This window comes from Aspergillus heteromorphus (assembly GCF_003184545.1).
Source record: "Aspergillus heteromorphus CBS 117.55 chromosome Unknown BO70scaffold_2, whole genome shotgun sequence".
In the NCBI taxonomy this organism is placed as follows: domain Eukaryota; kingdom Fungi; phylum Ascomycota; class Eurotiomycetes; order Eurotiales; family Aspergillaceae; genus Aspergillus; species Aspergillus heteromorphus.
The window spans coordinates 897526-923199 of NW_020290407.1; the positions used below are offsets into that span (position 1 = coordinate 897526).

Genomic DNA, 25674 nt, shown 5'->3' on the forward strand with positions numbered 1-25674 from the left:
CAGCTGGGCTAGTGTCGCAGTAGCTACAGATGGATCGGTTTCAAAGGTGGTGAGGTTTTTTTGAATCCGGTAGTGGAGGGTCGAGTAGATAGATAGATAGATAGTGATATCTAGTGGTGGTGGTGGAGGTGGAGGTGGTGTTGCTGCTGCTGCTCTCTGCTCTGTTCTGCTCACTCACTGCTAGTTACGCTCCAGGCTGAGCTCTCAGTCAGTCTGTCCATCTCCACCGCGTCGATCCACTGCCCTCCATCTGCCTCACATCCTTTCGCTCTGCTCGCTTTTTCTCCGGTCTCCCTCCTCCTCCTCCTTCCCCTTCTCCTTCCCCTTCCTCTCCTCTTCTCCCTGTGTCCACCTCTCCTCTTCCCCTTCCCCCCTCCCCCCCCCAGGGATTTTCCCGTGCGAGTTGTTGTTGTTGTTGTTGTTCCCAGTCTGCCTTCGGCATCTCCGCCTGGACTCCGCCGCCGACCAGCCTTTCCAGTCCAGCATCCCATCGCTCGGACCAGGAGAGAGCTTGAGCCGGCCGCTTCCCCTCCTGCTTCTGCCTCCACGCTCTGCCTCCCTCCTCTCCTCTCCTCTCCTCTCGTTCCCTCGCCGTCCGCGCCTCACTTTGGCAGCGTCTCGCAAGCGCCCAACCCGGCACCCTCTTACTTGCGGACAACAAACCTCATCTTCATTCTGAACAAATAATCAGAACATAAGAAAAAAGGAAAGAGAAAAAAAAAAAAAAAAAAAAAAAAAAAAACAACTATATCACACCAGCACGAGATTTATCAGATCTGACAATCGTTCGCGTTTCTATCTACCTTCCTCTCTCCCTGTATTTTCTTTTTCCCTCACATCGGGTCTGGATTTCGCTGGAAATTTTCCAGTCTTTGTTTTCCTCCGCGCCGCCCACTGGGCATCGCAACGGGAATCCATCCCCAGGAACCAAGGCCTGCCACTCCCCCCCCCCCCGTCCTCAACCTCTGGACAGGCTGCCCACCGGTGCAGGAATGGACTCGTTGATGAGGCGACTTACGGCTGTTCCTCTTTAATTCAATAATCCAGGTTCCCTTCCCTTTTCCGACCTTAAGGTCCCTCTCTCCTCTCCGTCCCCTCCCTTCCCTTCCTTCTTCCCTTCCCTTCCCTTCTGCTCCTGCTACTTACGTCAGCACCCTTCTCGCTGGCGCTTGGACAAACCCGAACTACTTGATATTTGCATCTCCATCCGCGATCCCTGGTCTTCCCGCCAGTCCGCGGCCACAGTCTTGATGATGGACATCAACTCCCTCCTTTCGCCCCAGGATTCGAATTCACAATCCGGGCGCTCCACGCCTTCCACCGGGCCCTCCCCGGTCCCCAACACCTCCGTCCCGACCACCGCAGGGCCCGCCCCCAAGCCCTTGCGAAAACCTCGACCCGGCTCGAACAAACCGGGCATGACCTCCTCGCCGCTCGCGCAACATGTCTTCGCTCCGTCACATCTACCGGAGCCGTCGCCGCCCGCGATGAGTCCCAAGGTCGGACCCAGCGTGGGAGGGGGGAGTGGTACCCCCCCGGCGACCGACCTGCCGCCCCCGAGACAGCCCTCCACCCCGGGCATGGACACACTGGCCGATCTGGCGTCAATGCAGCATCATCAGCCGCAGCGCTCCAACGCCCCCATGCTGCGCGGCACCGAGTCGTACGAAAGCCAGCTGTCCCCCTCCACCATGTACCCGCACGTCAACCCCATCTCTCACAATACCCCTACCCCGCGATCCTCCTTCGATATCGCCATGTCGGACGGTCCGCGAGAGAGCGCCCGTAGAAGCTACCTCGCTACCTCCCTCGTCCCCAACGCCCAGCGCCAGGCGAACGAGCTGTTCGTGCAGATCCAGGAGAACCCCCAGTCGTACGATGCGCACGTCCGTTTCGTGCGCGTCCTGCATGCCGGCTTCGTCAACCACGTCTACCCCCCTAATAACCCCGACATCCACGGCGACCCTCGCAAATACGACCTTCTGAAGGACATGCGAACGGCGCGCGAGGAGATGGACAAGCTGTTCGCTATGGGCGAGGACCTCTGGGCGGAGTGGATCCAGGACGAAAGCATGCTGGCACAATCGTCGGAAGAACGCATCGCGGTCATGGAGCTCTGTCAGCGGTCGGTCGAGGAGGAATACGGCAGCACCAAGCTCTGGGGCATCTACGGAGAATGGGTCCTGTACCTCTACAACGCCGCCCACGGGGACGCTAGCCAAAGCCAGTGGACCGAGGAGGACCGTTTGGTCGGTCGCGAGGTGTTCACCTGGCCGTCCGTCCTGGAAGTCTGGCAGCGCGGCGCCGAATCCACTCGCTACCGAATCCACGACAGCAACCTGGTGTGGGACCGCTTTCTCGACCTCCTCACCCAAGACATCTCCCGGAGCCCGTCGCAGGAGAAGGTCAACCACGTGCGAGGCTTGTTCGACCTCCGACTCGCGACCCCTCACGCCACCTGGGAGCAGACATTTCAACTCTTTTCCGGCTTCATCTCAACCTATTACAATGCGAACTACGAGACCATCATGGCGGACACAGCCGCCCATTACGCGACCGCGAGCAAGGAGACGTACGGCGCACGCGAAGAGTTCGAGATCAAGCTGCGCAACGCGGCCGAGTCAGGCGACATGGGACAAGAATGGACCGCATTCTCCGAGTATATCGAATGGGAGCTCGGCCGCAGCCGTCGCAAGCGGCAGACTAATTTCGAACTGGTCAATGCGCTCTACCAGCGTGCCGTGCTGCGGTTCCCGACCGACGCGAACATGTGGGAGGAGTTCATCATGTTCTTGGTCGACGAGTCCATGAACGGCAACACGAAAACGACGACCATTTCCACGCTCGACCGCGCCACGCGACACTGCCCCTGCTCCGGCAGCCTGTGGTCGCAGTACCTGCTCAGCTCGGAGCGGGAAGGGCAGTCCTTCTCGAAGATCTCCAACATCAAGCACAAAGCCACGAGTACGGGTCTGCTGGATGTCGGGGGCATGGAGGAGGTACTCAAGGTGCACACGGCCTGGTGTAGCTACCTCCGTCGACGGGCGTTTTTGTCTGACTCCACCGACGAGGACATCGATGTGGCTGAGGTCGGCATCCGGTCCGCCATCGAAAGCGTCCAGGAACTGGGCGAGAAGAAGTACGGTCGCAACTATCAAGGGGACCCGTTGTTCCGTCTGGAGCGCATCTACATCCGCTACCTGAGCGAGAGTGGCAGCTGGGACAGTGCGCGAGAGACGTTCAAGGGTCTGGTGGGCCGCCGTGGTAACAGCTATGAGTTCTGGCTGACGTACTACGAGTGGGAGCTGATTTCCTGGAGCAAGTTCGTGCAGAACGAGACCTCGATCGACGCTGCCCGGCGGACGCCGAACCCCAGCTACGCTACCGCAGTGCTGAAGCAGGCCATCCGACGCACCGACCTGGACTGGCCCGAGAAGATCATGCAGACCTACGTTGCACACTGCGAGGATTACGAGGACTCGGATGAACTCCAGCTGTCTATCTTGGCGACCCGCAAAGCCATGAAGGCCGTCACAACCCGGCGCGAACGGGACGCAAGGGAGGCGGCCGCGCGGCAGGCCGAACAAGCTGCAGCGATGGAACAGGCCACGCAGTCCGAAAAGCGCAAACGAGATGACGAGCCTACTGTGAACGGGGCGCCGGCCAAACGGGCCCGTGCAGAGGAGGCTGCTCCCGCCGCCCCCGAGTCCGCGGAGGCCGTCGCACTCCTCCGCGATCGCGAAAATGCGACGGTTGTCGTCAAGAACCTGCCTCGCGATATCGCGGAGCACAAGGTGCGGCAGTTTTTCCGCCATGTAAGTATTCTTCTGGCTCCTCCTTTGAATCGTCTGTTGTCTGACTGTTCTAGTGCGGCATGATCAACAGTGTCAAGATGCTCTCGAGCGAGGACGGCAAGTCGGAGACCGCCATCCTTGAATTCAACTCGAAGGACGAGGCGGTCGTCGCCCAGACCCGCGATCAGAAAACCATCGACGAGCACACGATCGAGGTACAATTCGGGGCGGGCGCCACGTTGTTCGTGACCAACTTCCCCGCAACGGCCGATGAGCAGTATATCCGCGACTTGTTCCGTGAGGTGACTTTCCCTTAATGTTGTTCTGGTTCTAACGTGGACTAACGGACCGTAGCACGGCGAAATCCTCGATATCCGTTTCCCATCCCTGAAGTATAACACGCACCGGCGGTTCTGCTACGTCCAGTTCAAGACGCCCGGGGACGCGTACGGCGCCACGACGTTAGACGGGTCTACGGTGGGCAACGGCCTACACCTGGTGGCGAAGATCTCGGATCCGACACGCAAACAGGACCGTCACGGGCCGATGTACGAAGGCCGTGAGGTTCACGTGTCGAATCTGGACTGGAAAGCCAGTGAACAGGACGTGGAGGAGCTGTTTTTGCGCTTCGGGAGCGTGGAGCTCGTGCGCATTCCGCGTAAGGTAGATGGTGGCAGCAAGGGCTTCTGCTACGTGGTCTTCTCTTCCAAGGTAGGTCCCGATGGGTGCGTGTGGGCGAGGGCTTGCTAACGCTGTCTACAGGAGGAAGCCGAGGCATCGCTGGTCATGCACGAACAGGAGTTCCGGTCACGCCACCTTCATGTGAAGCTGTCGACGCCGCAAGGAGCGAAACGGAGCGCGACGACCATCCTGTCTCGTGTCGGACCGTCGCGGTCCCCTTCGGTCGAAGTCAACGGTCTGAAGCGCGAGATGAGTGAGGAGGTGCCGAACAGCGACCGGACGGCGCGCACGCTGGGCCTGATGAATGTTCCTGACACGGTCAACGATGCCCGGGTGCGGGCGCTGGTGGAGCCGTACGGCAAGCTGATCAAGATCGTGCTGCGGCCGGACCACCAGGGGGCGATCGTGGAGTTCGCGGACGTGCATGAGGCGGGCAAGGCGTCGCTGGGGCTGGAAGGGCAGGAGATCGCGCCGGGGCGGAAGCTGCACGTGGGCACGGTGCCGGAGATGCTGAAACAGTCGGCGGAGCGCAAGGGCGGCGGGCCCAGCGTGGCGGGCAAGTCCAAGGACAAGCCCGGCGGCCTCTTCCCTCTGGCGGGACCGATCAAGCGCCCGGGGCAGCCTGGCACGCGCGGCGGCAAACGCGGCGGGCTGGGCGTGAAGCGGACCCTGGGCGGAGCGGCGCCAAAGGACAAGGACACGACGACATCAACGACGACGACGACCACGATGACGAGCGAGGGGCAGGCCACGAAAAAGAGCAACGATGACTTCCGTGCGATGATCCAGCGGAGTCGAGCGGAATGAGCGGGACGAGCGAGGGCGCGGCGCACTGGACGGATGGCCTGGCGGGAACGGCGTTACCTCTCCGCTGGCCGATGACGGACTTTCTCTCTCTCTCCCTTCTGGGTGCGGTGCTTTGGGGTTGTTCTTGCTACTTCTGATGCGTGCGTTTGCATTGCTGCTTTCCAATTTCCCGTGTATCATCATGGCCTTCTCTCACCAGCTCCGGCTGAAGTTGAATTGTAGATTAACTACTTACTATTCTCTTACGATCGGGTGACTGTTCACGGTATTTATAAATGTGTATGCAGGTGATGCGATGCAGTCGACCACCGTCCAATAGAGAGCCATAATCAAGAGCCATGCATGGACCTGGTATTCTCTACTAGTATGTTAGGATGTAAGTAGTATGGAGGCTAACAAGGAACGGGGAGGCGCAGGTGGCCCCTCCAGCCGGTCGGGCATTCCCCGGCTCGGTCAGTCAGGATCGATCAGTCGACACTCTGCTTGAGACAGGCAATCAAGCTCCGGGGAGGGGATCCCGTGCTCGTGCTCGTTCCCACCCCTTGCTCCTGGCTCGGCACCCTGCCTGTCTGCCTGCCTGCCTGCCTGCCTTACCTGCCTACCTTACCTGCCTGCCTACCTGCCTGCCTGCCTGCCTCGCACAATCAGGCCGGCCGCAGCTCAGCTGCAGTGCAACGCAGACGAACCGAACCGGTTCGAGGTCATCCCCGCTTTGCGATGGATCGACGGTCAGATCAGGTCAGGTCAGTGTACTAGTATGTAGGTTGTTAGTGGGGGAGGGGGAAGCTTGGATGGAATGAGGGAATTTCTGTGACCAGCTGGAAGGAGCATTGCATGGCATTGCATGGCCTTGCATTGCATGCATGGCATTGCTGGGGAGCGGAATCGAGTAAGTAGTAGTATAGTATGTACGGATAGTATGATGGGACGGATCATCAGGCCGGACTGGCACTGGCACTGGCACTGGCACCGGCACCCTTCGGATCGGCGTGTCACACCAGAGTCGGACTGGTTTTCTTTTCCCCTCTCGGTTCCTTTTGGGATCCTGGGGGTATTTCTTGCCGGGTCTGCTCGTGCTGTTGCTCTTGCACCTGCCGAGGGAGGAGGAGTGGAAGTGGGAAATGGGGAAGTGGGAAGTGGGATGATTGACCGTTGAAGCCGTTAGGGAGGACGACCAGCCAAGCTAAGCTAAGCTTCCTCAGCTCCTCCCCGTCAAGTCAGCAAGCAGCACCTGACCTGCCCTGCTTCAATCAATCCTCTTGAACGGTCCTCCTTCCACCGGATCATCGTCCAATCCATCCCTCTTCCTCTTCCTCCTCCTCTTCCTCCTCCTCTTCCTCCTCCTCCTCTTGCATCTTATCCTATCCCATCCCATCCTATCCTATCCTATCCTATCCTATCCCATCCCATCCCATCCCATCCTCGATTCCTCCCTCTTCCCCGCCCATCCGGACAGGACCTCCCTCGCCGCTGCCTGCTCCGCTGTCGTCATCGCCCTTCCCCCGCCGAGATGGATTTCCATCTGGTGCCGAGAGGGGAAGATCGCAATTACACGGGGTTTCTCACCAAGACCATTGTTTATACGGCCTCGTTAATTGTCTTTTTTGTTTGTAGGTTTTTTTTTTCTCGAGTCCTTCCCTTCCCCCTTATTCGCTCCGCTGGTTGCGTTGCGATGCGATGCGATACGATACGATACTTGGCAGGTTGCTAGTCGCTAGCTCTGTAGCTAGCGATTGAGCGGTTGATTGTCTGTCTGTCGCATACCGGATTCGCGTCGCACCGACCAACCACTACAGAGCACAGACATCGATGAAGAACTAAAGAATTAACTAACCACTTCTCTCCACTCCGCGCAACAGCATTCGGTCTAACCGTTGCATCTATCGTCATTCCGAAATGGGTGACGTATCATGATCAAGAGGTTCGTTGTGCTTGCCTGCCTACTTGCCTACCTGCCTATACTCTCTTTCAGCGCACCAACAGTTAACGAATTATCCTTCCACAGCCCTCCATCTACTACTCCTACGGCCTCCACCGTCGCTGCTCCTCCGTCAACGGACAATGTCACCCGTTCCCCCAGCGCGAAGACTGCCACGGCAGCGACCGCTACTTCTGCTCCATGTGGCGGTCCGTCGGCTTCCTGATGTCGTTTGCCGTCGTGCTGGAGGGCATGAGCATGGTTGCCTTTCTGATCGTCTTGTCCGGCGGGAAACGCCTCAGGGAGAACGGGTGGAAGGTGCTTAGTTTGTTGATAATTTTGTCTGCTGTCGTGCAGGCGGCGAGTATGGCGCTTATGGTGGGTTTTCTACATTTTCCTTTCACTTAGGAGAAAAGGGGGGGGAAGGAAGTAGTGATGAACTGGGCAGTGGTCTTATTGCAATGCTAACCTAAGCATAGGCGTACCTCTTCGACAACGAAAAACGGTTCTTCGTCGGCTGGCGACTCGACGAGTCGTGGATATACTGCACTGCCAGCTGGTGCGTGAGTCTGGTTTGCGCCGCAGCGCTGATCCTGGCGGCGCAGACGTTGCCCTCCGAGGGCGGGTACGAGTTGATTCCGGACCAGTTGTGATTTGATATGATTTGGTATATGTAATGCGATGCAATGCGATGCTATGTGATAATAATGATGGCGTTGGGATTTTGCAGTATGTCCCTTTCTTATCTGTTTGTCTGTGTGTCTGTGTTTGTTGGTGGATCCTTTCAGCTGTGCTGCTTGTTATGTATGGTCTTGGGCTGAGGCTGAAATTTGGGAGGTAGATAGTCAGTCGGGTTCGACGTATAATGATTTAATGCCTGAGTGGATTGATTGAGAGATACAGTGGATTGAAGCGAAACGCAGTGAAGTAATGCGATTTTGAATTCTTCAACAGCAATCAATTAACGCGACATTGGATATCGATAATCCTCAACATCACCATTCAAACCCCTTGACCTTCTTCTTCTTCTTCTTCTTCTTCTTCTTCTTCTTCTTCCGCATGAAACACCGGCAAAATCTCAATATCCGGAAACCTCACCTCCTCGTCCTTCCCATCCTCTTCCTCCACACTCAACTCCTCCTTAATCCTCCCCACAATCTCTCTGACTTCCTCGAATGACTTCCTCCCAACCTCGCCCACCAACCACTCCGGCACCGGCCCGGGTATACTCGTCTTCGACCCTTTGCCTTTCTTTCCCCCAGTCCCAGCCCCAGCTGCAGCTCCATTCCCTTTCTTCCCTCCACTCCCACCTCCCTTCCCCTTCTCTTTCCCCTTCTTCTCCCCGCTAACCCCTATATTCCCCCCTCCCCCCCCAATCGCATTGGCATCGGCATCCTCACCCGCAACCTCTCCGCCTCCCTCCTGCGCAGTTTCACCTCGAACCCACCAACCGCCCCCACCGCTCCATGCGCCGCAGACTCTCCAGCACCAGATCGCACTGCACGAACGGCCACCGCGCGGACCGGTACCGCGCCCGCTGGTAGTGTTTCCGGCAGTAGTAGATCCACATGTCTGGTGGGATCCGCTTCGTGCTGGCTTTGTTTCGCCCAAAGATGTGCGAGATCAGTTTCCGGTGGTGCGCGGTTGGGAGCGTGCAGGGGGTGAAGGAGCATGTTATTTGGGGGGCTGCTTGTGGATTTGTGGGTCTGGGTTTGTTTGATAGTGATAGTGATAGTGATGCTGCTGGTGTCTGTAATGCTGCTGGTGTCTGTGTGGGTGTCTGTGTGGGTATGGGTGAGGCGTCAACTGTGTCTGAGGGGTTGCTTGATGCTGATTCTGGGGTATTGATGGTGGAGAACTGGCTTGTTGAGTTCGAGTTCGGGGTTGGGGAGTGGGAGTGGGAGTGGGAGGGCGGGGATTGCGTGGATAGGGTTGATGGAGGCGTGGACAGCGGAGAGGATGTGGCGGATGAGCGTGTGCGTGTGTCTTTATTCGCTGTAGTGGTGGTGGTGATGTTGAGAGATGTTTTCGGGTTGGGTTTCGGGTTACCCTTCGTGGCCTGTCTGGTTGTTCGAGATCTGCTGGTTTGTTTCAGCCTGGTGCTGGTGCTGGTGCTGGTGCTGCCAGTCGCCGTGTTGGTGATGGCAGACCCGCGAGCCCGTGGACGCAGACAGCGGGCCATGGTTCTGATTCTGATTCTGATTCTGATATCAATATCAATATCAATATCAATATCAAGATTGCCTCTCTCCCTCTCTCTTTACCTTCTCCCCTCACAGTAAATCCGGGCTATACCTGTCCAGCCTTCCTTCCTTCCTTCCTTCCTTTCTCTATCCTCTCTGTCTCTTGCTCTCTAATTCTGTCTTCTTCTTATCAACTTTCATCTGCATACCCTCATAAACAAGATAAACAAGAATAAACGCATGTACTATCCGAATGAAGCTATGCGTGTCGGAAGTCGGGAGTCGGGAGTCGGAAATCGGAAGTGGACATGAGTATGTAGAGAGAAGATCGGTTCGTCTCGCGGCCCGCCAAGTAAGTGAGTGAGTGGTATATGAGCGCGATATATGAGAGCTTCTCTTTCTTTATATGGGGGCATAATGAGTCCAAACTGGGGGTGGAACTGGCTGGGCACGGTCGCGTAACGCTCCGCTTGGGGGGGGAGCGGGGGATTCCGGGGGATTCTGGGGGGTTAGCGCTGTCACTACTGCCTATCCGGTCACTATTGTCTATTTTCATGGGGTTAGTAATGGATTGATTGCTCTTGGGGAGGGGGGGGGGGGTAGTGGTGTTTGGGATGATGTTTGGGGGTGGTGGATGGATGGATGTAGTTGTTGTTGTAGTTTAGGGCTATCTATCTGGTATCTGGTTGGATCTGGCTTCGGAGGACTGCGTACTGGTGGTTCTGGGATTATTGATAGTGGTTGTCTGGTTATACACTTGTGTTCCTGCTCAGTGATGATATTCTATGGAGTTATCTTGCGTTGGAGTAACTCTTATTGACCTCAGGACCCATCAGGGAAGGTCCAACAGGTGTCAGTGTCAGGCCCTTCGCTATGGCCCACTGCATGAAGCCATGCCGAGAGCGCGGCGACCCCCGATAAGGCGCCCACTTGAATATTTAACCCCCGCTTCTCCTCCCACTTCCCTCTCCCTCTCCCTCTCCCTCTCCCTCTCCCACCTCACCATCCTCAAAACATCACCACCACCACCACCACCACCACCATGCCCGGCCTAACCCCCACCCAACTCGCCACCTTCCGAGCAAACGGCTACCTCGTGCTACCCAACTACCTCACCCCGGAAGAAATCACCGCCTGCCTGACCGAAACCGACCAACTCCTCACCACCTTCGACCTCTCCACGCACCCCCTCACGCAATTCACGACCGGCGACGACCCCCGCGCCTCCACCTCCCACGTTGGCGACTCCTACTTCCTCACCTCCGGCGACAAAATCCGCTACTTCTTCGAACCCGACGCCTTCACCACCCCCTCCCCCACCCCACCAACCCGCACCCCACCCCGACCCTCAGCAAACCCAAACACCTCGCCGTCAACAAAATCGGCCACTCGCTCCACACCCTCTCCCCGCCGTTCGCGTCCATCAGCCTCAACGCCAAGAACGCCGCCATCGCGGACTCCCTCGGCTTCAAGGACCCGCGCGTCCTCCAGAGCATGGTCATCTGCAAGCAGCCCGGGATCGGCGGCGCGGTGCCCAATCACCAGGACTCGGAGTTCTTGTACACGGATCCGCCGAGCGCGGTGGGGTGGTGGTTTGCGTTGCAGGACGCTGGGCCTGGGAATGCTACCCTGGGCATGTACAAGGGGAGTCATTTGGGGGAGAGGGTGCGGAGGAGGTTTGTGAGGAAGAGTCAGGGGAGTGGCAGTGGGACCGAGTTTGTGAGGAATGAGGGGGCCAAGATGCCGAGGGGGTTGGAGCAGGAGGAGGGTACGGATACTACTACTGCTGGGGTTGTGGATGGGCAGGACGAGCTGGGCGCGGCGCTGGGCAATGAGGACGATCTGGAGGTTCTGGATATCAAGGCTGGCTCGTTGGTGCTCATTCATGGCAATGTGCTGCATAAGAGTGAGAAGAATACCGGGCCGAGGAGTCGGTTCGCTTATACGTTTCATGTTATTGAGGGCGCGGAGGGTTGGGTGTATGATGAGAGGAATTGGTTGCAGCCGCCGGAGAGTGGGGAGGGGTTTTCGAGACTGTTTGATTGTTTGGAGTGATTGGACTGTGGCTGTGGTTGTGGTTGTGGTGGTGGTTGTGGTGATTGGGTTACTTACTGGGGATGGTGGGTGGTTACAGTATGGGTTGTGTATAGGAAGGGTTATTAGGTTGGTGTAGATAGGTGTAGTAGTAAATCATTTCTAACCCAAACTCCTTCCCAGGTATCCGAAAATAGAATGCTTTTTAACTAGGACGCCCGCAACATATCCAGCATCCCCTTCGTCTGGCTGGCCTGATGCGCCATCTCCACCTCCTCGCGCACCCGCCGGTGCAGCCGCTCCACCATCTTGTCGATCTGCGCCGACTGCCCCAGATTCCCCGAGTAGATGTCCAGCACGTTCATCGCCACCTCCACGCTCAGCTTCACCAGCCGCGGCTCCATGATGTTCTTGTGCACCCACTGCAGCACGGGCTGCAGCGTCACCTCGTCGCGGTTCTGCAGCGACGCCCGCAGCGCCGACCGGTGCCGCAGCGCCGTCAGCGCCGTCAGCTGCGCCGTCTTGTCCGTCGACGAGAGCACCGCGTCCAGCGCCGCCGAGTAGCGCGCCTTGCGCAGGTCGTGCTCCCAGCTCTGCTCCTTCTTGCGCTTCTTCCGGTCCTGCCCGTCGATCACGATGTCCACCCCCTCGCCCACGAAGTCGCGCCCGCGCAGCCGCCTCTCCCACCCGGACCCGCGCGCCTTCTTCTGCTTCGCCACCTTGCGGTCGTGCTCCTCCAGCTTGCCCTCCAGCAACGCCTGCATCTCCTTGCGCCGCTCCTTGTCCTTGATCTTCTGCTGCCCGGACAGCCGCGTCTTGATCGACAGCAGCCCGGACTGCATGCCCACCGCGATGTGCTTGTCCTCCTGCGCCACCCCCGACGTGATCGCCCGCAGCGACAGGATCGGGGACGGGTACTTGGACCCGGACACCACGTTCCAGCCCGTCGTCTCGAACACCTTCAGGTGGCCATCCAGCGCACCGGACAGCAGACGCTCGCCGTTGGAGGCCAGCGCCAGCGAAGTGACAGTCTTCTGGTGGCTCTGGATCATATGGAGCGGCTTTCCGGCCACAATGTCCAGCACGGCGATCTTGTTATCCGCCGCAGCCAGCACCGTCGTACCGGTAGGCATGGGGAGGACGGTCTCGATAGCGGCGCCCATCTTGAAAGTCATCGCGGAGCGGTTCTCGACACGGGGATCCCACAACCGCACAGTGCGATCATAACTACCCGACACGACGAGCCCCGACGAGGCCAGCGACCCAGGCATGAACGCCCCGCTGCGCACGTAATCGGTATGACCAACAAAGACCTTCGCGCTGTTCTCGGTCGGGAGATCCCACAACCGCACAGTACGGTCATCACTAGCCGTCAGGACAGACGTCGGATCGCTCGGCGAGAACTTGGTCACCCACACGGGCTGCTGGTGCTCCCTCCAAGTCTTCAGAATCGCGCGCGAGCTCACGTCAAACACCTGCACGGTACCCGTGTCGTCTCCGACGGCGATCACGCGCCCGTCCGGCCGGATATCCGTGCCCCGTACCGTGTCATCGAACCGGGTGATTGTGCGGAGAAGTTTGCGAGTGCGGATGGAGTAGATCTGGACTCGTGCGCCCGTGGTCACCGTGAACACGTCGGGCGGCTGGCTAAGCGACGGAAAGGCGGACGCCGACGACGGCGCGGACGGTTGTGTGATCAGGTTGACCGGTCCGTTGGCCGGCGATGGGATCAGCAGCGGGTTCTTGAATGTCTTCCAGTATTGTTGCTCCGGGGTCAGTTTCGTGGATGGCAGCGCGGGCAGCTTCACCTGCTGCAGTGGGAGGACGGGGGCCGCCATGGCGGGTGTGAGCCTGGCCTGTGGTGGGCTGGCGGTGGCTTGAGTGGTTTGTTGGGGGGGAGGGCGTTGGTCGAGGTTTTAGATGCGGAGAGGTGTGTCAAAGGTGGGAGTGTTATTCGTATCAGTCCATCCGCCCTGGAGCGTTGGTCGGCGTCGTTGTGGTCGGGTTGTTGCAAGAGGTTTTCCGCCGCAAAGCTCAAAATCCGATCCCATCCCGAAAAGTTTCTATCGCGTGCCAAATCGGGCCTAGCGCGGTCTGACTGTCGAGTAGCAGACTAAACTGTCGAGTCTGGCAGCAGGTTCGATGATCTGAGGGTGAAATAGCAATATATAGTAATATGTCATAGGACTTTTGCTTATTTTGTTCAATTCTGGTTTGTATCCGGGGTTTGTTTTTGTTTCTACAATGGGACCTTCAATTGATCCCTTCATAGTGCAAGTAGTGAGGGAGAGGTCGGTCGCATACGGAAATATATTCGCCGTATCTCCGAAGGATCAATAACCGACATTTTTTTTCGCTGGAGATGGCAGTTATTAGTTTTTCAGGCTTATTATAGTGTCTTGTTCGTTGGTTAGAGAAAATAAATAGTGATGAAGTGGAGGAAAAAGTACTAGAGGGCTTGGATGCGCTGGATTTGAAGGGTATAATCCCATAGTGTCCCATAGTGCACTCACCACCCTAGACCACCTGTCAAACCTAGTATCACTCAGTATCACGCCTACTTAGGTGTCTGGACACCTTTTTAGTCGAGTGGTCTGTTTGGTCTGTCACCACCAGACTACCAGTTCCTAGATAGTAGATACTAGTAAATAATATCCTCACAAAGCCCCCCCCATTCCATAAATATCTTTCAAATACTACTGCCTACTGCATAACTATACATATCACCCTTTTGTAGACCTGCTACTAATCAAACAAGTCTGGCAGTTCACCCATATCCGACTGGTGTGGCACGGCAGCAACGGGACGCAGCTTCCCTCCTCGAAGACAACGCAACAGCCCCTTTGGGCGACAACAGCAGCAGTAGCAGCAGTAGCGCTTATCCTAGCACTACTAGTACTAGTAGTAGTAGAAGGCCTAGACCTGCAACTCACCTGAGCACCTCCATATCATCACCTTTGCCCTCGTTTAGCTATCTTTACTGCCCAGTGCCCTGCCAACTGTCGTTAATGCTGGCAGCAGACGCATCCTTATACATGCAGTCGCGCAGACAAGTCACTCGTTACGATATAATGCTGTTCTGGACCGCTGCAGGTGGCTGGACACGTCATGGTTGATTGGGGCCGTGGAGATGAGGTTTTCTGGTTGTGGTCTTGCCTTGCTGTCGCTGTTGCGAAGGTGAGGGCTCGGTGTCTCGGGGCTGTGGGAGGTGCTGTCGCTTTGAGCGTCCAGGAACGCCGGCTGGAGAAGAGGTTGAAGGCGCTGAAATGGTCGTGATGCATCGTGGAGGATAACCTCGTCTGGTCTGGCTGGTCGGCAGCCGGGACAGTCTAGACGGCTCAGTGTTACGAGATGTACGGTCGCTTCTATTGTCCAAGTACACCAGCTGAAGAGAAAATGCGTCACAAAAGCATCCACTGGAGGTTAAGGCGCGTCGCGACACAACTGATATCCACTCGTGACGAGTCAGGCATGACCGACATGACGCTGCTGAGCAGTTGAGCCGCCTCGGTCGAGGTCGACGACAGCATCCATCTCACGGTCTAGGCACCCACCCTGGTCATGCAATGCCGCTGAAATGAGACCAGGACTCGATCGACTGAAACATTCATGCATCAGTGTGGGCCGGGACATGATTGGGCAGGCGTCGCCTTTACTTGGGTATGCATCAGAGACCTGGAATGGATGGTGTGGAGATGGGTGCCTGGTATGGACTTCTCCATATTCTCTGTCGCCGAGAATTTTCCTTCTCCTTCGCGGAGATCCCGTGTCATTTCCCCTGCCTTGTTTTACGGTCCACGACGTCAGGGTCTGACTCGTAAGTTCATCTGCCAGGTACCGGCCGAAGGACACGGTTGAGTTCGTTGGGTGCCAACCACTGGCAGCGCAGGGAGCATCCCGGTCGCGCCCCATCCATGGCCCGGCCGTGCAGAGCCGATCAGCCACGTCGATCCATCTGGAATGCCAGCAAGCATATTTCCCACGTGGAGGATTCCAAGATCGACCTAGACCGTACTCAGTATCGCCGGAACCAGAGGCATGTCCGAGCCCACCGTCCTACTGGTCAATGGCAAGGTCAAGCAAAATAAGCAATGGGCACCGCGGACCATCGCATACGATGATTTTTTCGCACAACCATGGCATCGGCGTCCGGCTTCGATCGTGCGCATGTTGGCCTACGAGTGGCTGGCATACTACTATACATGACAGCCGATGACCCATCCTCCCTCCACCTTCGCTGACGACTACGCACGCCTCAGTTTCAGAAGGCCCATTCCGAACTACGGTTGGAATGACGTACGCAACGGGGTCGGACAGAGCAAACCTGCAGCGACAGCGAGGTGGTCGTAGCGTTGGAGCCTCGGAGCCGGAAGCGATGCTATCCACCGCGCACCACCGGTACGTCAGGTACCTTTCCTGTCATGGGTCTCGGCAATGTTCTGATCACAAGCAGGACAGTCGAGTCACAGAAATCAAACAATTGACTCACAAGCAAGGGAGCCAATGGGGGTGTCCCGACGAGAAATGCTTCGGCGCGTCTGCCATCATACTGAGGTGGGCGCAGTGGCTGGTCGGCTGCTACTGGCTGCGACCAGAGGCCGCTTCTGACAAAACCGGTACGATGACGGTACTACGACTTCAGGCGGAAAGCAGTTGCGGCCAATAGAAGAGAGGAAAAGCGGTAAGTTACCGGTAACTTACTGTACAGGGCAATCTTGACCTAATCCGGGAGATCAGCTGGGGCCGCGGCCCGCCAAGACCCACCCCCAGCCACCGCCCTGCACGGGACACGCCCAACCCCCTCAATTCTGACAGCTGGCCGCCCAATCAAAACGGCCACCAAGCCTGACGTACCTTATCGATAAGGCCTTTTTTTGCCCCCCGAACTCTAACGCCAGGATGTCGTCCCTCAGCGCTCCCTCTCTCCCTCTCTCCCTCCCTCCCTCTCCTCTCTCTCTCTCTCTCTCTCTTCTTCGTCCCTCTCTCTTCTCTCTCTTCTTCTCCATATCAGTTTGCAATCTTCACTCGCTTGCGATAGACAGTCTCACAAACACACTCGTTCACACTCATTCTTCTGACATTGCTCACCTCCCTCACTCGTTTCTACAATGGCCAAGCGTGCCTCAATGGCGCACGCCGCTGGCATCTTCGCGGACATGTCCGTCGACGGCCCTGCTATAGGCACCCTGGTCGTCATCGTCGACCGCGCAAAGAACCTGCCAAACAGAAAAACGATGGGCAAGCAGAACCCTTACTGTGCTGCGCGCCTTGGAAAAGAAGCAAAAAAAACCGAAACAGACCTGCGAGGTGGTCAGACTCCCAGATGGTAGGCATCCTTCCTCGGGGCCTCGATCGGTCGGTCGGTCGCTAACAAGCTGCAGGGACCAAGAACTTCGCTACACCGTCCACGAGTCCCCGGACTACTTCAAACTGAAGGTATCGGTCTTCAACGACGACAAGAAAACAGACTTGATCGGCGAAACCATGATCGACCTCAAACCACTCATCATTCCCGGGGGGAGTCAGAACGACCACTGGCACCCGTTGCAGTATCGGGCAAAATACGCAGGCGAGGTCCGCCTTGAAATGACTTACTACGACACGCGACCCGAAGACGAGGCTGTGATTGAACGGAGGACCCACGCAGCCGAAAAAGTCTACCCGAGGAAGACTGGCTTCACCCCGGTCTCAGCCAGCTCAGTCTCCTCGGCCACTTCATCTGGGGTCTCGGGGCCCAGGCAGTTGAAGGATGTGAAGAGACGTCCGCTGCCCGCCGGTCATTCGTACACCCACAAGAGAGAGCTGGCCGATATTGTGCCTCTCAACTGGCCGATGGATCTCGCCGACGGACCAACTGTGATGCCATACCTTCCACCTCGCAGCCCGCACACCTCCGACTTGTCCTCACCGGTTGCCATGAGCGAATGCTCCAGCTCCGGCATCATCTACGGCGAGCCACCCGTTGACTACCGCGCGGAGCTCCAACGATTGCACCCAGATTTCAAAATGATGCAACCGAGAGTGGAGGATTTCTTCGGAGATGAAGAAGAGTCTCTCCCACCGCCACCCCCTCCCGTTCATCGGGACGCTTTCCCAAATCCGATGACCGACCCATTCTACGCCCCAAAAGAAAAGAGGCCCATTTCACTCTCACAGGCCTCAACGGCCTCATTTCACACCTCTGAATACTATGCGTCTGCCTCTTCCTCTGAGGCGGAGCCCCCAGCCTCGCTGCCGGCGCCGCTGGTGGCGGGGTATTCGCCGCCATATGGGCCGGACAGCTTCAACAGCCTCAACCCGGGGCATCGGGCTCTGCGTCCACGCCCTGCGCAGGACATGTCGCAGGCAATGGTGGTGACTAGACGCGGCGAGGTCGAAGCGACACAGGAAGCGGGCCCGATCATCGGCGACGACGGCCGCGAAATCGATCCTTCGGACTTCCTTCCAACCGAAACTTGGGCCCCGGAGCCCGAACGAAAAACCAAGAAAAAGCCGGGCGTCGTTGTACGCTTCCGCAGCCCCGTCCACCGGGAGATCCCTCCGGTCGGCCACGGACACACTCCCGCGTGGACTCCATCCTCTGAGGGAGCTCTTTCTCCTTCTTCGTCATCGATCGCCGCGCACGCTTACGTGCCACCCCCTCCCCCGGGCGATCATATGCATACCCACCCGGCGCCGACCACTGCACATTACGGCCACATGGATGGAAATCTCGATGCTCTGAATAGAGAGCTGAGCATGATAGATATTGGATCAGGACGTTATGAAGATCGCGGTGTGAAAAGATACACCCTTAGTTATGTCTCTCGATAGATTCACCTTTATGTCTTTGGGATAGCTTGTTTTGCTGATTCTGCCGATTAGCGGTTTGTTTTTTTTTGTCTTTTTCCCCTGCAAAGGGAAGGCGTTTTCAGAACGCATTTCTTTTCGTCTTTTTCGTTCCCCTTCGAAGGGAGGGCGTTTCCAAAACGCATGTCTTTTCTTCTGGTTTTTTTTTTTTTTTCTTTTCTTTCCCCTTCAAAGGGAAGGCGTTTCTAAAACGCATGTTCTTTTCTTTTGCTTTTCTTTTAGTGTCCCTCTTTCAAAAGGGGAGACGAGCTACTCTGTCCTTATTCTTAGGACCGCGGTACGTTGCTAGATAGAGATAATAACACGAACATTACCCAAGCTGGTCTGAACAATCCCAATCGTAGGATTAACTACGGAGTAGTACCGTGCTGAAAGAGGGATCTGGGGGATACTGTGCTTTGAATGTGATAGATATCCGATGGCCCCATCTCTGGATTGGATGCTCGGAGAACACCCGCACAGCATGTCGATGCGGGTAGCTATCTAGATCTATCGAATCAACAAGCTCCTCCTCCTCCTCCTCCTTCCTTGATATTGATATTCGTAGTACCTACCCATGGAATGTATACACTGAACACTGGAATACCCTTTCCTTCTAGAGGATAAAGTAGACCCTTCCCATGAAATTCTTGAGCAAACACCACCGCTCGATGAAAATCATCCCAAGCACAAACCCTCTGGCTGATGCTGATGTGTAGGCGACGACATCAACATGCCCCCACCAATGATCAGCTACTCAACTACCATTTATTATCTCATCTCATCTCACCCAATGAATGAATGAATGAATGAATGAATGAAATGAAATGAAATGTACGATACCATCGGCTTCGGATAAACCAACGAACTTTGTACTACTACTGACTGACTTCATACCCCGAGTCGCTTGGTGGTTCTGGCATGCCCTGGTGGTGGTGGTGGTGGTGGCGAGGGCTGTGATGTCATGAGTGGGCCGGTCGCGACTTATAAACCGCTCACCATCACTACCTCCCTCCCTTCTCTCTCTTGATTAAGGAATTCAGTGAAACTTAGTGCAGTTTGTGTGAAGACTTTTTTGACGAAGGGATTTATCTACCTATTACCTACTATTACTATTACTACTGCTGCTACTACTGCTGCTGCTGCTGCTGCTGCTGCTCTCGACGAAAGAAAGATAATTCGAGGTCGTGTCGTGGGTGATAATATACATATATCCATTCATCCATCCATCCATCCATCCATCTATACACATAGTACATACATATATTCATACTTTATATTCATACCTCACCGTCGAACACTCTACGCATTTACACATCTACCTATCTACCAACCAACAATCAAAACCTCACCACACCACCAAAACAACAACCACCACCAAAACCTCAAAACCACCACCATGCCCTTCCACACCACCACCTCCTCCTCCTCCTCATCCTCCTACTCAACCTACACCTCCACCTCCAGCAACTTCAGCCTCGGCAGCGGCAGCGGCAACGGCAACGACTCCCCCCGAGTAACAGGCCACCGCTGCGCCAAGACCTCGCAGACGGACCCCTCGGGCTACACGACCGTGCGATCCGGATACCAGAATCTGGGCGAGGACCCGGTGCTCGAGGAGCGGCGGTACGATTCGCGCGGCAGGGAGCAGGCGTTGCCGGCACCGGTGGCGCCGGGCGGGGATTCCATGGCGGGGGGCACGAGGAGGATACAGGATTTGGAGGATGAGGAGGAGGAGGGGTTCTAAGCTAGGGATTGAGTAATATTACTCAAGGACGGAGTTGAGGACTTCTTGTTTTGTGTTGGGTTTTGGGTAGGGGGTGTGGATGGATGGGTGGATGGATGGATGGTTATGGAGTGCTATGTTTTGTTATGATGAGATGATGATGATGAAGGAAGGATTTGGGTGGAAAAGCAAAGGGTTGATGTATGATAGGGTATCATGTTTTAGGTTATGGGAGTTTTGTTTTGTTTTGAGGGAATGGATGCTGATTGGGTTTTGATACTACTTGCGTTGATGAGGGGATGGGATGATTGTAAATTGTAGATGGTATAGTAGATGGGTGGTTGGGTATATGTGTATGCTTGATCCTGTACATGTAAGAGGAAAACGGCCGAGAAAATGAGAGCTCCCCGCAGGGATTCTTAGTGACAACACCCTGGCTGATACTTAGATCATACCGTGCATGGCAAGCCAGTAATTCACATCCAGGTCCTGCAACAAGTCAGCATTGATCCCAAACGCACCTCACAGAGCAGAGACACCCACCAATTCATCCGTCGCAAGCCAGTCATTCGGACTGAACGACTCCGTGGTATCCTCAATGTTCACGCTAGGAATATCGGGATCAGAGCCCCGGGTAGATTTCTCTACCATATCCTCTAGTAGACCGATGCACGTTTTCAACGCCGACCGAGTTGCCCCGTACACCGCCGGATCAATGGGCACGTCGTTCGTTCTCGCGTCGATATGAGCCAGGAAGAACACTGCCATCAGGTATCCCTTCATGTTGGTTTCGCCCGCGCGGATGCGTCCCATGCTGTAGACCGTGTATCGTTCCACGATGGCGCGGACGGCCAGCAGGTGTGGGTCGAGTGAAGGGCTAGGTCCAAGTGCTGTCAGCGAGGAGCTTTTCTCCTCTAGGTTGCTGAGACCCTCGTCGGCGACCGTGCAGATGGCTTGGATGGTGACGTCGCGGTAGAGAGCCGCACCGAGGAGCAAGAGGGATTTGTAGTCTTGGTCGATCTCCGCGTCGGGGACGTCGGTTGTGAATGGGCTGAGGATCTGGAGGGAGGTCTGGAGACCGATTTGTCGGGAGTAGCAGTACATCGGGTTGGACTTGGCCCGGATAGTAAATGGATCATGGAGAGAGAGGAGGAAGCGCTGTGTCATCAGATCGAAGAACCTGGCCTGGAAGGGAGTGGGATGAGACACGCTCTGGTGGAATGTTCGGAAGAGAGTGGAGTTTTGGCGGTAAATGGCCGTGAGGTCTGCGCTCATACGCAGAGCTTCGTCGTAGGCCGTGCCGCTGCGGAAGTCATTGGTGAACCGAGCGATTTGGAGGCGAACGGGCACGGATCGGAGAAGTGCGATTTGAAGCGATGTCTCTGTGAATGTCTCCGTGGACTGCGGGGTAGGGTTTTCCATCTGCTCGTCATCGATGTTCATCGGCGGTTCGCAGTCGTAGTCGTCGCAGCTGATAAGAGGGACGCCACCAGCGTCCATGCTGGTTTGCAGGTTAATTTCGAGAACTGTAGCCCAGAGCCTTCGTCGCATTTCCGCCTTGAATGGTGGCATATCTGGCATATGACGCGGGTCAATGTGAAGGCCCATGTGCATGGCGGTCCGTAATAATGTGCCAGCAGCCAGCCAGACCAGGTCGCTCCCTACAGCGTTGGTCTGACGGGCAATAAGAAGGAGACAGTGGAGTTGCAGCGTGTCGATATCCAGTCGGGACTTCTCAAACGGCGAGCTGAGCCATGTCTGGGCTGTGTAGATCCAGTGTGAAGCAGCTGCCCGAGAAACGGGTAGGCCGTTTTGGTTTTGTTCAAGACAGAACACGCTGCCAATGGCCATTATGAGTAGGAGGGTGATGATAAACCCCGGCGAAGCGGCCGACGAGTCTACCCAGTACTGCTCATACGCTCGCAACAAAGACGGGACGTGTACGATTCGGTAGACCGACTCCATGGTGCGCAGGTAAGCCTGCACAAGCTGGTCTGAAGTCTGTCGAGGAGGGACGTACTCGCGGAGATCAGTGAAGACGGGCTGGTGGAACACCTCCTGTGCTTTTACCGTTCGCCCCAGGCGCTTGCATTGGTGGAGGAGCTCATGGACCTCCACACTTTCGGGACATCCGGATCGCAGGAGCCTGGCGAACAGGGGACGGAACTGACTCTTAGATCCAGTCGTCAAGAGCAGAGTGATGGGAGCATACCTTGTACTCACAGATCGACCGTTGACTGTTCCCAAAGAACCTCCTCTTGAAGAAAGTCCCATTGATGGGAGACGGTTCCGATGGCACAGCTGCCAGCTGACTCGATCGATCTCCGCTTGACGGACTGGAAGTCTGGTTGAGTTTCTCCTCTAACTCTCTGACGCGAGCCGAGAGAGCCCGCACCAGCAATGAAGATTGCGAGGTTCCATCTTGAACATCCGTCGAGGAGCCGGGCGACGCATGTGAATGTGGTGCGTCAAAGGACACTGCAACTGCCGTTTTATTTTTGACGTACGGCGGTGGTAAAGAAGGTGTTTGCGATCTCGGTGTGGTCAGATCGATGGTGCGATCATGCTGTGGGACTTTCTTGGGCGTGCCGGCGGCATATGCGCAGACACGGTTGAAGCGGGTGCAATGGACGCAAGGAGACTTGCGATCGCATCTGTGATGCGGGTGAGTTTAGCAGAGTTGCTGGACGAGACAGATGAACTCACCTGATTTTGCGACGACGACACTCGCCGCAAGCCAGTGGTGGGCGTCGGCGTTTTCGCGTAGCAGAATCGTGGGGATGCATGAAGAGGAAGGGAAGACGGGAGATGGAGACGGAGACGGAGATGACGGACGGGAAGAAAGAGAAGAGAGAGAAAGCGGGAGGCGCGGCCTTAAAACACGCCGCCTAGCCAGGCACTAGTGCCATGCATACTGGTCCATCGCTTGGATAGGAGTTGATTACACGTATAGTAAGGCTACATGACCTTTTATTTACAGCCCTCCACTGCCCGTTTGCTGGCTTCGGATCGCCTCATGTCATGGACACAATAGCGTGGCCAGACAACAACTTCACCAACAGAACCAAAAGACCCCCAAACAGACATACAATCCCACAAAATGTAGAACCCTGGATAAACCCATGGTAGCGATCGTAAATCACACCGCAGATGGGAGGCCAGATCAGCACTGCCATCGACCCCGCCGCCATGCCCATGCCCATGTACGTGCCGAAATTCCTAGCATCTTTCGTACAGGACGGGGGGACATAGTAAAGCCATCAGCCAGCCCCCCGAGTATACCTTTGCGCCGAATCGATCGAACAGAGGACCCCCAAATAGGCCTCCACTGAAGATGAAGAATGCCTGGAGGGAGCCAATCCAGGCTATCGCCAAGGGACTTTTGTCCCGAAGAGGGAATCTCTCATAGTACGCCTGGTAGACATTACTGAGTGTCAGTGTCGAAATCCAGGTAACGCGTATACATACCCCCAGGAGTTGATGTAGCCAAGAGTGCACAACATCACCCCAGCATTGCCCAGAGTAACACTCTATGCTCTTGAGCCACCCTCTGGATAGCCGCATCCCACCTTTTTATTAGAGCCTCTTTCTTCAGGACCAAGCGAGGTCTCTTGGGCGAGGCACTCGTCATGGGTGTCAATGACATTCAAGCAACACGCGGAGGAACCCATCGTGAAGGGAAGCCGTGTGGATTCTGAAGGGTGGGGATGCCATGGAGAAACAGGGACTAGCCCTCCAATCTGAGGAAACCATGATGCCTCGATGCGATGATGAAGCCTGGGTATGACCAGGAAAGTCTGTTGGTTGAAGTTTACAAACTGGTTGTTGCTGGCGTTCGTGCCGCGAATACCCCGCGCGGGGATTTCCCAATCCAGACAAACCCGCTCCGTCGCCCGAAACAACCGAGCACCTCGAAGTTCAGGCGATGCTACTCTACTCACAATGAAATCAGATAAGATGGTCATGATTGCGAGTAGACATTAAAGGCAGTGCTAATTATAGAGTATAAATAGGTTTTCCAGATCGCCCGTCCATCTATTCCAGCCACGCCTCAAGGGCAAAGCGCAGGTTCTCCTGCAGCCACTTCGCATCGCTGTGAGTGTGTCCGTCGAAGCCGTGGTCTCCCCCCTCTTGCAGCTCCACAAGGATCTTGTCGCCCCCCGGCTTCCCCTTGAGAACCGCACGGGCCTTTTCGACAAACTTCCGACTCTGCCCTGCGTTCACGATGGGATCCGCCAGGCCATGGCGAAGGGAGAGGCCGCCTCGTGGGATCTTCAGGTCGGGATCATCCAACCGTTCCATGGGATACCGCAAAGCCCGTGGGGAATCCTTCTTCGTTCCACGCTCCCACAGCTCCACAAACCGTCCCCCCTGGATAGCGGCAAGCATCAGATCCAGCCGGTTGGGTACGTCGGCGGAGGACAGGACCTTCCCCAGCTTCGCTGCCTCCACAGCTCTAGTAACCACATCGTCAATCGCTTCGTCAGAAAGGTCCGGCAGGAGCGTGGTGTGCGATTCGCGGAACTCGGGGCCAGCCATATCGACAGGAGCATAGCTTGCCAAGCCGGCGCGGATCTCGTCGGGATGAGACAGCGCAAGAGTGATACTGAGCACACCACCGGCGGACTCTCCGGCCGTGATGATCCGCTCAAGGTCGAGCTCTGTGGGGGTGGCCAAGGATGACAGGATGTCCACCACGGCGGAAGAGTGGAGCCAAGTCCACAGGTCTTCAATATCCTCGATGATCTCATGGCTTGTGGCTTCGGGCATCAGGCGGTAGTTTGCCGATACTATCACTGCGTCGTGCTCCTTGGCGAGGTCGAAGAGATATTCGGGGAACCAGTCCCAAAAGAGCGAGTCTCCGGTGACCTATTGGCTGTTAGGATGGAATATATCGACAGAAAGCCGGTGTACTTACAAAACCACCGCCATGGAAGCGGATGATCACTGGTCGCTTGCCGGTATAGTTCGACTGGGGGATGATGAAGTCGGCCCGGATACCATGACCCTTGACGGTTTTGTAGTCAGCCTGGACCAGATCAAAGCCGGTCAGTCTGTTCTCGTGCGAAGCTGCAATCATGGTGTCGGTGGATGAAGATCGAGTGGTGCTTGAGAGGTGTAGAATGGTGGATGATCGATGATGAAGATAGTGATGTTTATGCTTTCTGATGCTTTGATGCTTGTGAATGCTGGAGTGAAGACGAGACTGACACCGGAACATGATTCTATTTATGCTGGAATCCAGGACCGCAGATTGTATACCCGGGCACCGCTGTATACTATACACCAGGGCCCGTGCCCCGCCGCCCCGCTATCTAATCGCGATCTCCGAGAGATATGTGGTCGCGAGACAAACTGGATGCTGGCTTTGAGCAACCAATCAACGAGCGAAACAAACCCGAAAGCCGGCGCTAGTACGGAGTCGGATGCTTGGTTTGTTTAGCTGGTTTGGTTGTAGCTGCCCAAGCTCCGAGGCCCCCGATTTCTCTATATTCTCGAATCTCGATGCAAATCGGTTACTACTAGGCATCTTGTCTGGCGGGATATTCTTGATTCAACAATAGACAAAAAAAAGCCAGGAACATTTGTCAAAACCCAACACCAGAAGTCAGTCGGACTTTCGAGACCCTGATGACCACCGCTCTGATTGCTGAACCACATTGTGGTCGAGACTCCACCTGGATCTACTATTAGAAACAGTTT

At 56.1% G+C, this 25674-nt stretch overlaps 11 protein-coding genes across 11 annotated transcripts; 6 read left to right on the top strand and 5 right to left on the bottom strand.

The window, feature by feature from the left end:
* Positions 1–942: 942 nt before the first annotated feature.
* Positions 943–5586, top strand: BO70DRAFT_329041 (U6 snRNP complex subunit PRP24). Its single transcript, XM_025540763.1, has 4 exons — positions 943–3815; positions 3869–4096; positions 4149–4505; positions 4557–5586. The coding sequence occupies exons 1-4, from the start codon at positions 1251–1253 to the stop codon at positions 5280–5282; spliced, it is 3876 nt and encodes a 1291-aa protein (XP_025403363.1). The 5' UTR covers positions 943–1250; the 3' UTR covers positions 5283–5586.
* A 756-nt stretch (positions 5587–6342) lies between these two features.
* On the top strand, positions 6343–7853 carry BO70DRAFT_425851 (uncharacterized protein; the record flags this gene model as incomplete). The annotated part of the gene is made up of 4 exons (XM_025547719.1): positions 6343–6892; positions 7142–7203; positions 7288–7578; positions 7680–7853. The coding sequence occupies exons 1-4, from the start codon at positions 6793–6795 to the stop codon at positions 7851–7853; spliced, it is 627 nt and encodes a 208-aa protein (XP_025403364.1). The 5' UTR covers positions 6343–6792.
* A 737-nt stretch (positions 7854–8590) lies between these two features.
* Positions 8591–9444, bottom strand: BO70DRAFT_81507 (putative pathogenicity factor). The gene has a single exon (XM_025548743.1). It carries the CDS (start codon positions 9380–9382, stop codon positions 8633–8635), a length of 750 nt encoding a protein of 249 aa, XP_025403365.1. The 5' UTR covers positions 9383–9444; the 3' UTR covers positions 8591–8632.
* A 926-nt stretch (positions 9445–10370) lies between these two features.
* On the top strand, positions 10371–11619 carry BO70DRAFT_358395 (phytanoyl-CoA dioxygenase family protein). The gene is made up of 2 exons (XM_025542277.1): positions 10371–10754; positions 10811–11619. Exons 1-2 carry the CDS (start codon positions 10426–10428, stop codon positions 11436–11438), a joined length of 957 nt encoding a protein of 318 aa, XP_025403366.1. The 5' UTR covers positions 10371–10425; the 3' UTR covers positions 11439–11619.
* A 7-nt stretch (positions 11620–11626) lies between these two features.
* Positions 11627–13255, bottom strand: BO70DRAFT_425854 (snoRNA-binding rRNA-processing protein UTP15; the record flags this gene model as incomplete). Its single annotated transcript, XM_025547720.1, has 1 exon — positions 11627–13255. The coding sequence occupies one exon, from the start codon at positions 13253–13255 to the stop codon at positions 11627–11629; it is 1629 nt and encodes a 542-aa protein (XP_025403367.1).
* A 2298-nt stretch (positions 13256–15553) lies between these two features.
* Positions 15554–16083, top strand: BO70DRAFT_392595 (uncharacterized protein; the record flags this gene model as incomplete). The annotated part of the gene is made up of 3 exons (XM_025546294.1): positions 15554–15578; positions 15677–15815; positions 15876–16083. 3 exons carry the CDS (start codon positions 15554–15556, stop codon positions 16081–16083), a joined length of 372 nt encoding a protein of 123 aa, XP_025403368.1.
* A 302-nt stretch (positions 16084–16385) lies between these two features.
* On the top strand, positions 16386–18433 carry BO70DRAFT_358396 (uncharacterized protein). Its single transcript, XM_025542278.1, has 2 exons — positions 16386–16743; positions 16799–18433. Exons 1-2 carry the CDS (start codon positions 16526–16528, stop codon positions 18228–18230), a joined length of 1650 nt encoding a protein of 549 aa, XP_025403369.1. The 5' UTR covers positions 16386–16525; the 3' UTR covers positions 18231–18433.
* Positions 18434–19282: 849 nt separating this feature from the next.
* BO70DRAFT_358397 (uncharacterized protein) lies at positions 19283–20320 on the top strand. Its single transcript, XM_025542279.1, has one exon. The coding sequence runs from the start codon at positions 19645–19647 to the stop codon at positions 19990–19992; it is 348 nt and encodes a 115-aa protein (XP_025403370.1). The 5' UTR covers positions 19283–19644; the 3' UTR covers positions 19993–20320.
* BO70DRAFT_384522 (Zn(II)2Cys6 transcription factor) lies at positions 20301–22757 on the bottom strand (the record flags this gene model as incomplete). Its single annotated transcript, XM_025545668.1, has 4 exons — positions 20301–20460; positions 20515–22137; positions 22184–22625; positions 22678–22757. 4 exons carry the CDS (start codon positions 22755–22757, stop codon positions 20416–20418), a joined length of 2190 nt encoding a protein of 729 aa, XP_025403371.1. The 3' UTR covers positions 20301–20415.
* A 275-nt stretch (positions 22758–23032) lies between these two features.
* BO70DRAFT_81767 (uncharacterized protein) lies at positions 23033–23767 on the bottom strand. Its single transcript, XM_025548744.1, has 2 exons — positions 23541–23767; positions 23033–23385 (listed from the first exon to the last, which is right to left on the bottom strand). Exons 1-2 carry the CDS (start codon positions 23640–23642, stop codon positions 23191–23193), a joined length of 297 nt encoding a protein of 98 aa, XP_025403372.1. The 5' UTR covers positions 23643–23767; the 3' UTR covers positions 23033–23190.
* A 239-nt stretch (positions 23768–24006) lies between these two features.
* BO70DRAFT_307346 (uncharacterized protein) lies at positions 24007–25079 on the bottom strand (the record flags this gene model as incomplete). Its single annotated transcript, XM_025540073.1, has 2 exons — positions 24890–25079; positions 24007–24840 (listed from the first exon to the last, which is right to left on the bottom strand). Exons 1-2 carry the CDS (start codon positions 25049–25051, stop codon positions 24007–24009), a joined length of 996 nt encoding a protein of 331 aa, XP_025403373.1. The 5' UTR covers positions 25052–25079.
* Positions 25080–25674: the final 595 nt, after the last annotated feature.

Coding starts and splice junctions, on each gene's coding strand:
- BO70DRAFT_358395 (XM_025542277.1), top strand. CDS start 10,426: ATGCCCGGCCTAACCCCCACCCAACTCGCCACCTTCCGAGCAAACGGC. Junction 10,755..10,810: donor GCAAACCCAAACACCTCGCC/GTCAACAAAATC, acceptor CGCGTCCATCAG/CCTCAACGCCAAGAACGCCG.
- BO70DRAFT_358397 (XM_025542279.1), top strand. CDS start 19,645: ATGCCCTTCCACACCACCACCTCCTCCTCCTCCTCATCCTCCTACTCA.
- BO70DRAFT_81507 (XM_025548743.1), bottom strand. CDS start 9,382: ATGGCCCGCTGTCTGCGTCCACGGGCTCGCGGGTCTGCCATCACCAAC.
- BO70DRAFT_81767 (XM_025548744.1), bottom strand. CDS start 23,642: ATGGGTTCCTCCGCGTGTTGCTTGAATGTCATTGACACCCATGACGAG. Junction 23,386..23,540: donor AAAGAGGCTCTAATAAAAAG/GTGGGATGCGGC, acceptor AATGTCTACCAG/GCGTACTATGAGAGATTCCC.
- BO70DRAFT_358396 (XM_025542278.1), top strand. CDS start 16,526: ATGGCCAAGCGTGCCTCAATGGCGCACGCCGCTGGCATCTTCGCGGAC. Junction 16,744..16,798: donor GGTGGTCAGACTCCCAGATG/GTAGGCATCCTT, acceptor AACAAGCTGCAG/GGACCAAGAACTTCGCTACA.
- BO70DRAFT_329041 (XM_025540763.1), top strand. CDS start 1,251: ATGATGGACATCAACTCCCTCCTTTCGCCCCAGGATTCGAATTCACAA. Junction 3,816..3,868: donor TGCGGCAGTTTTTCCGCCAT/GTAAGTATTCTT, acceptor TGACTGTTCTAG/TGCGGCATGATCAACAGTGT. Junction 4,097..4,148: donor TCCGCGACTTGTTCCGTGAG/GTGACTTTCCCT, acceptor AACGGACCGTAG/CACGGCGAAATCCTCGATAT.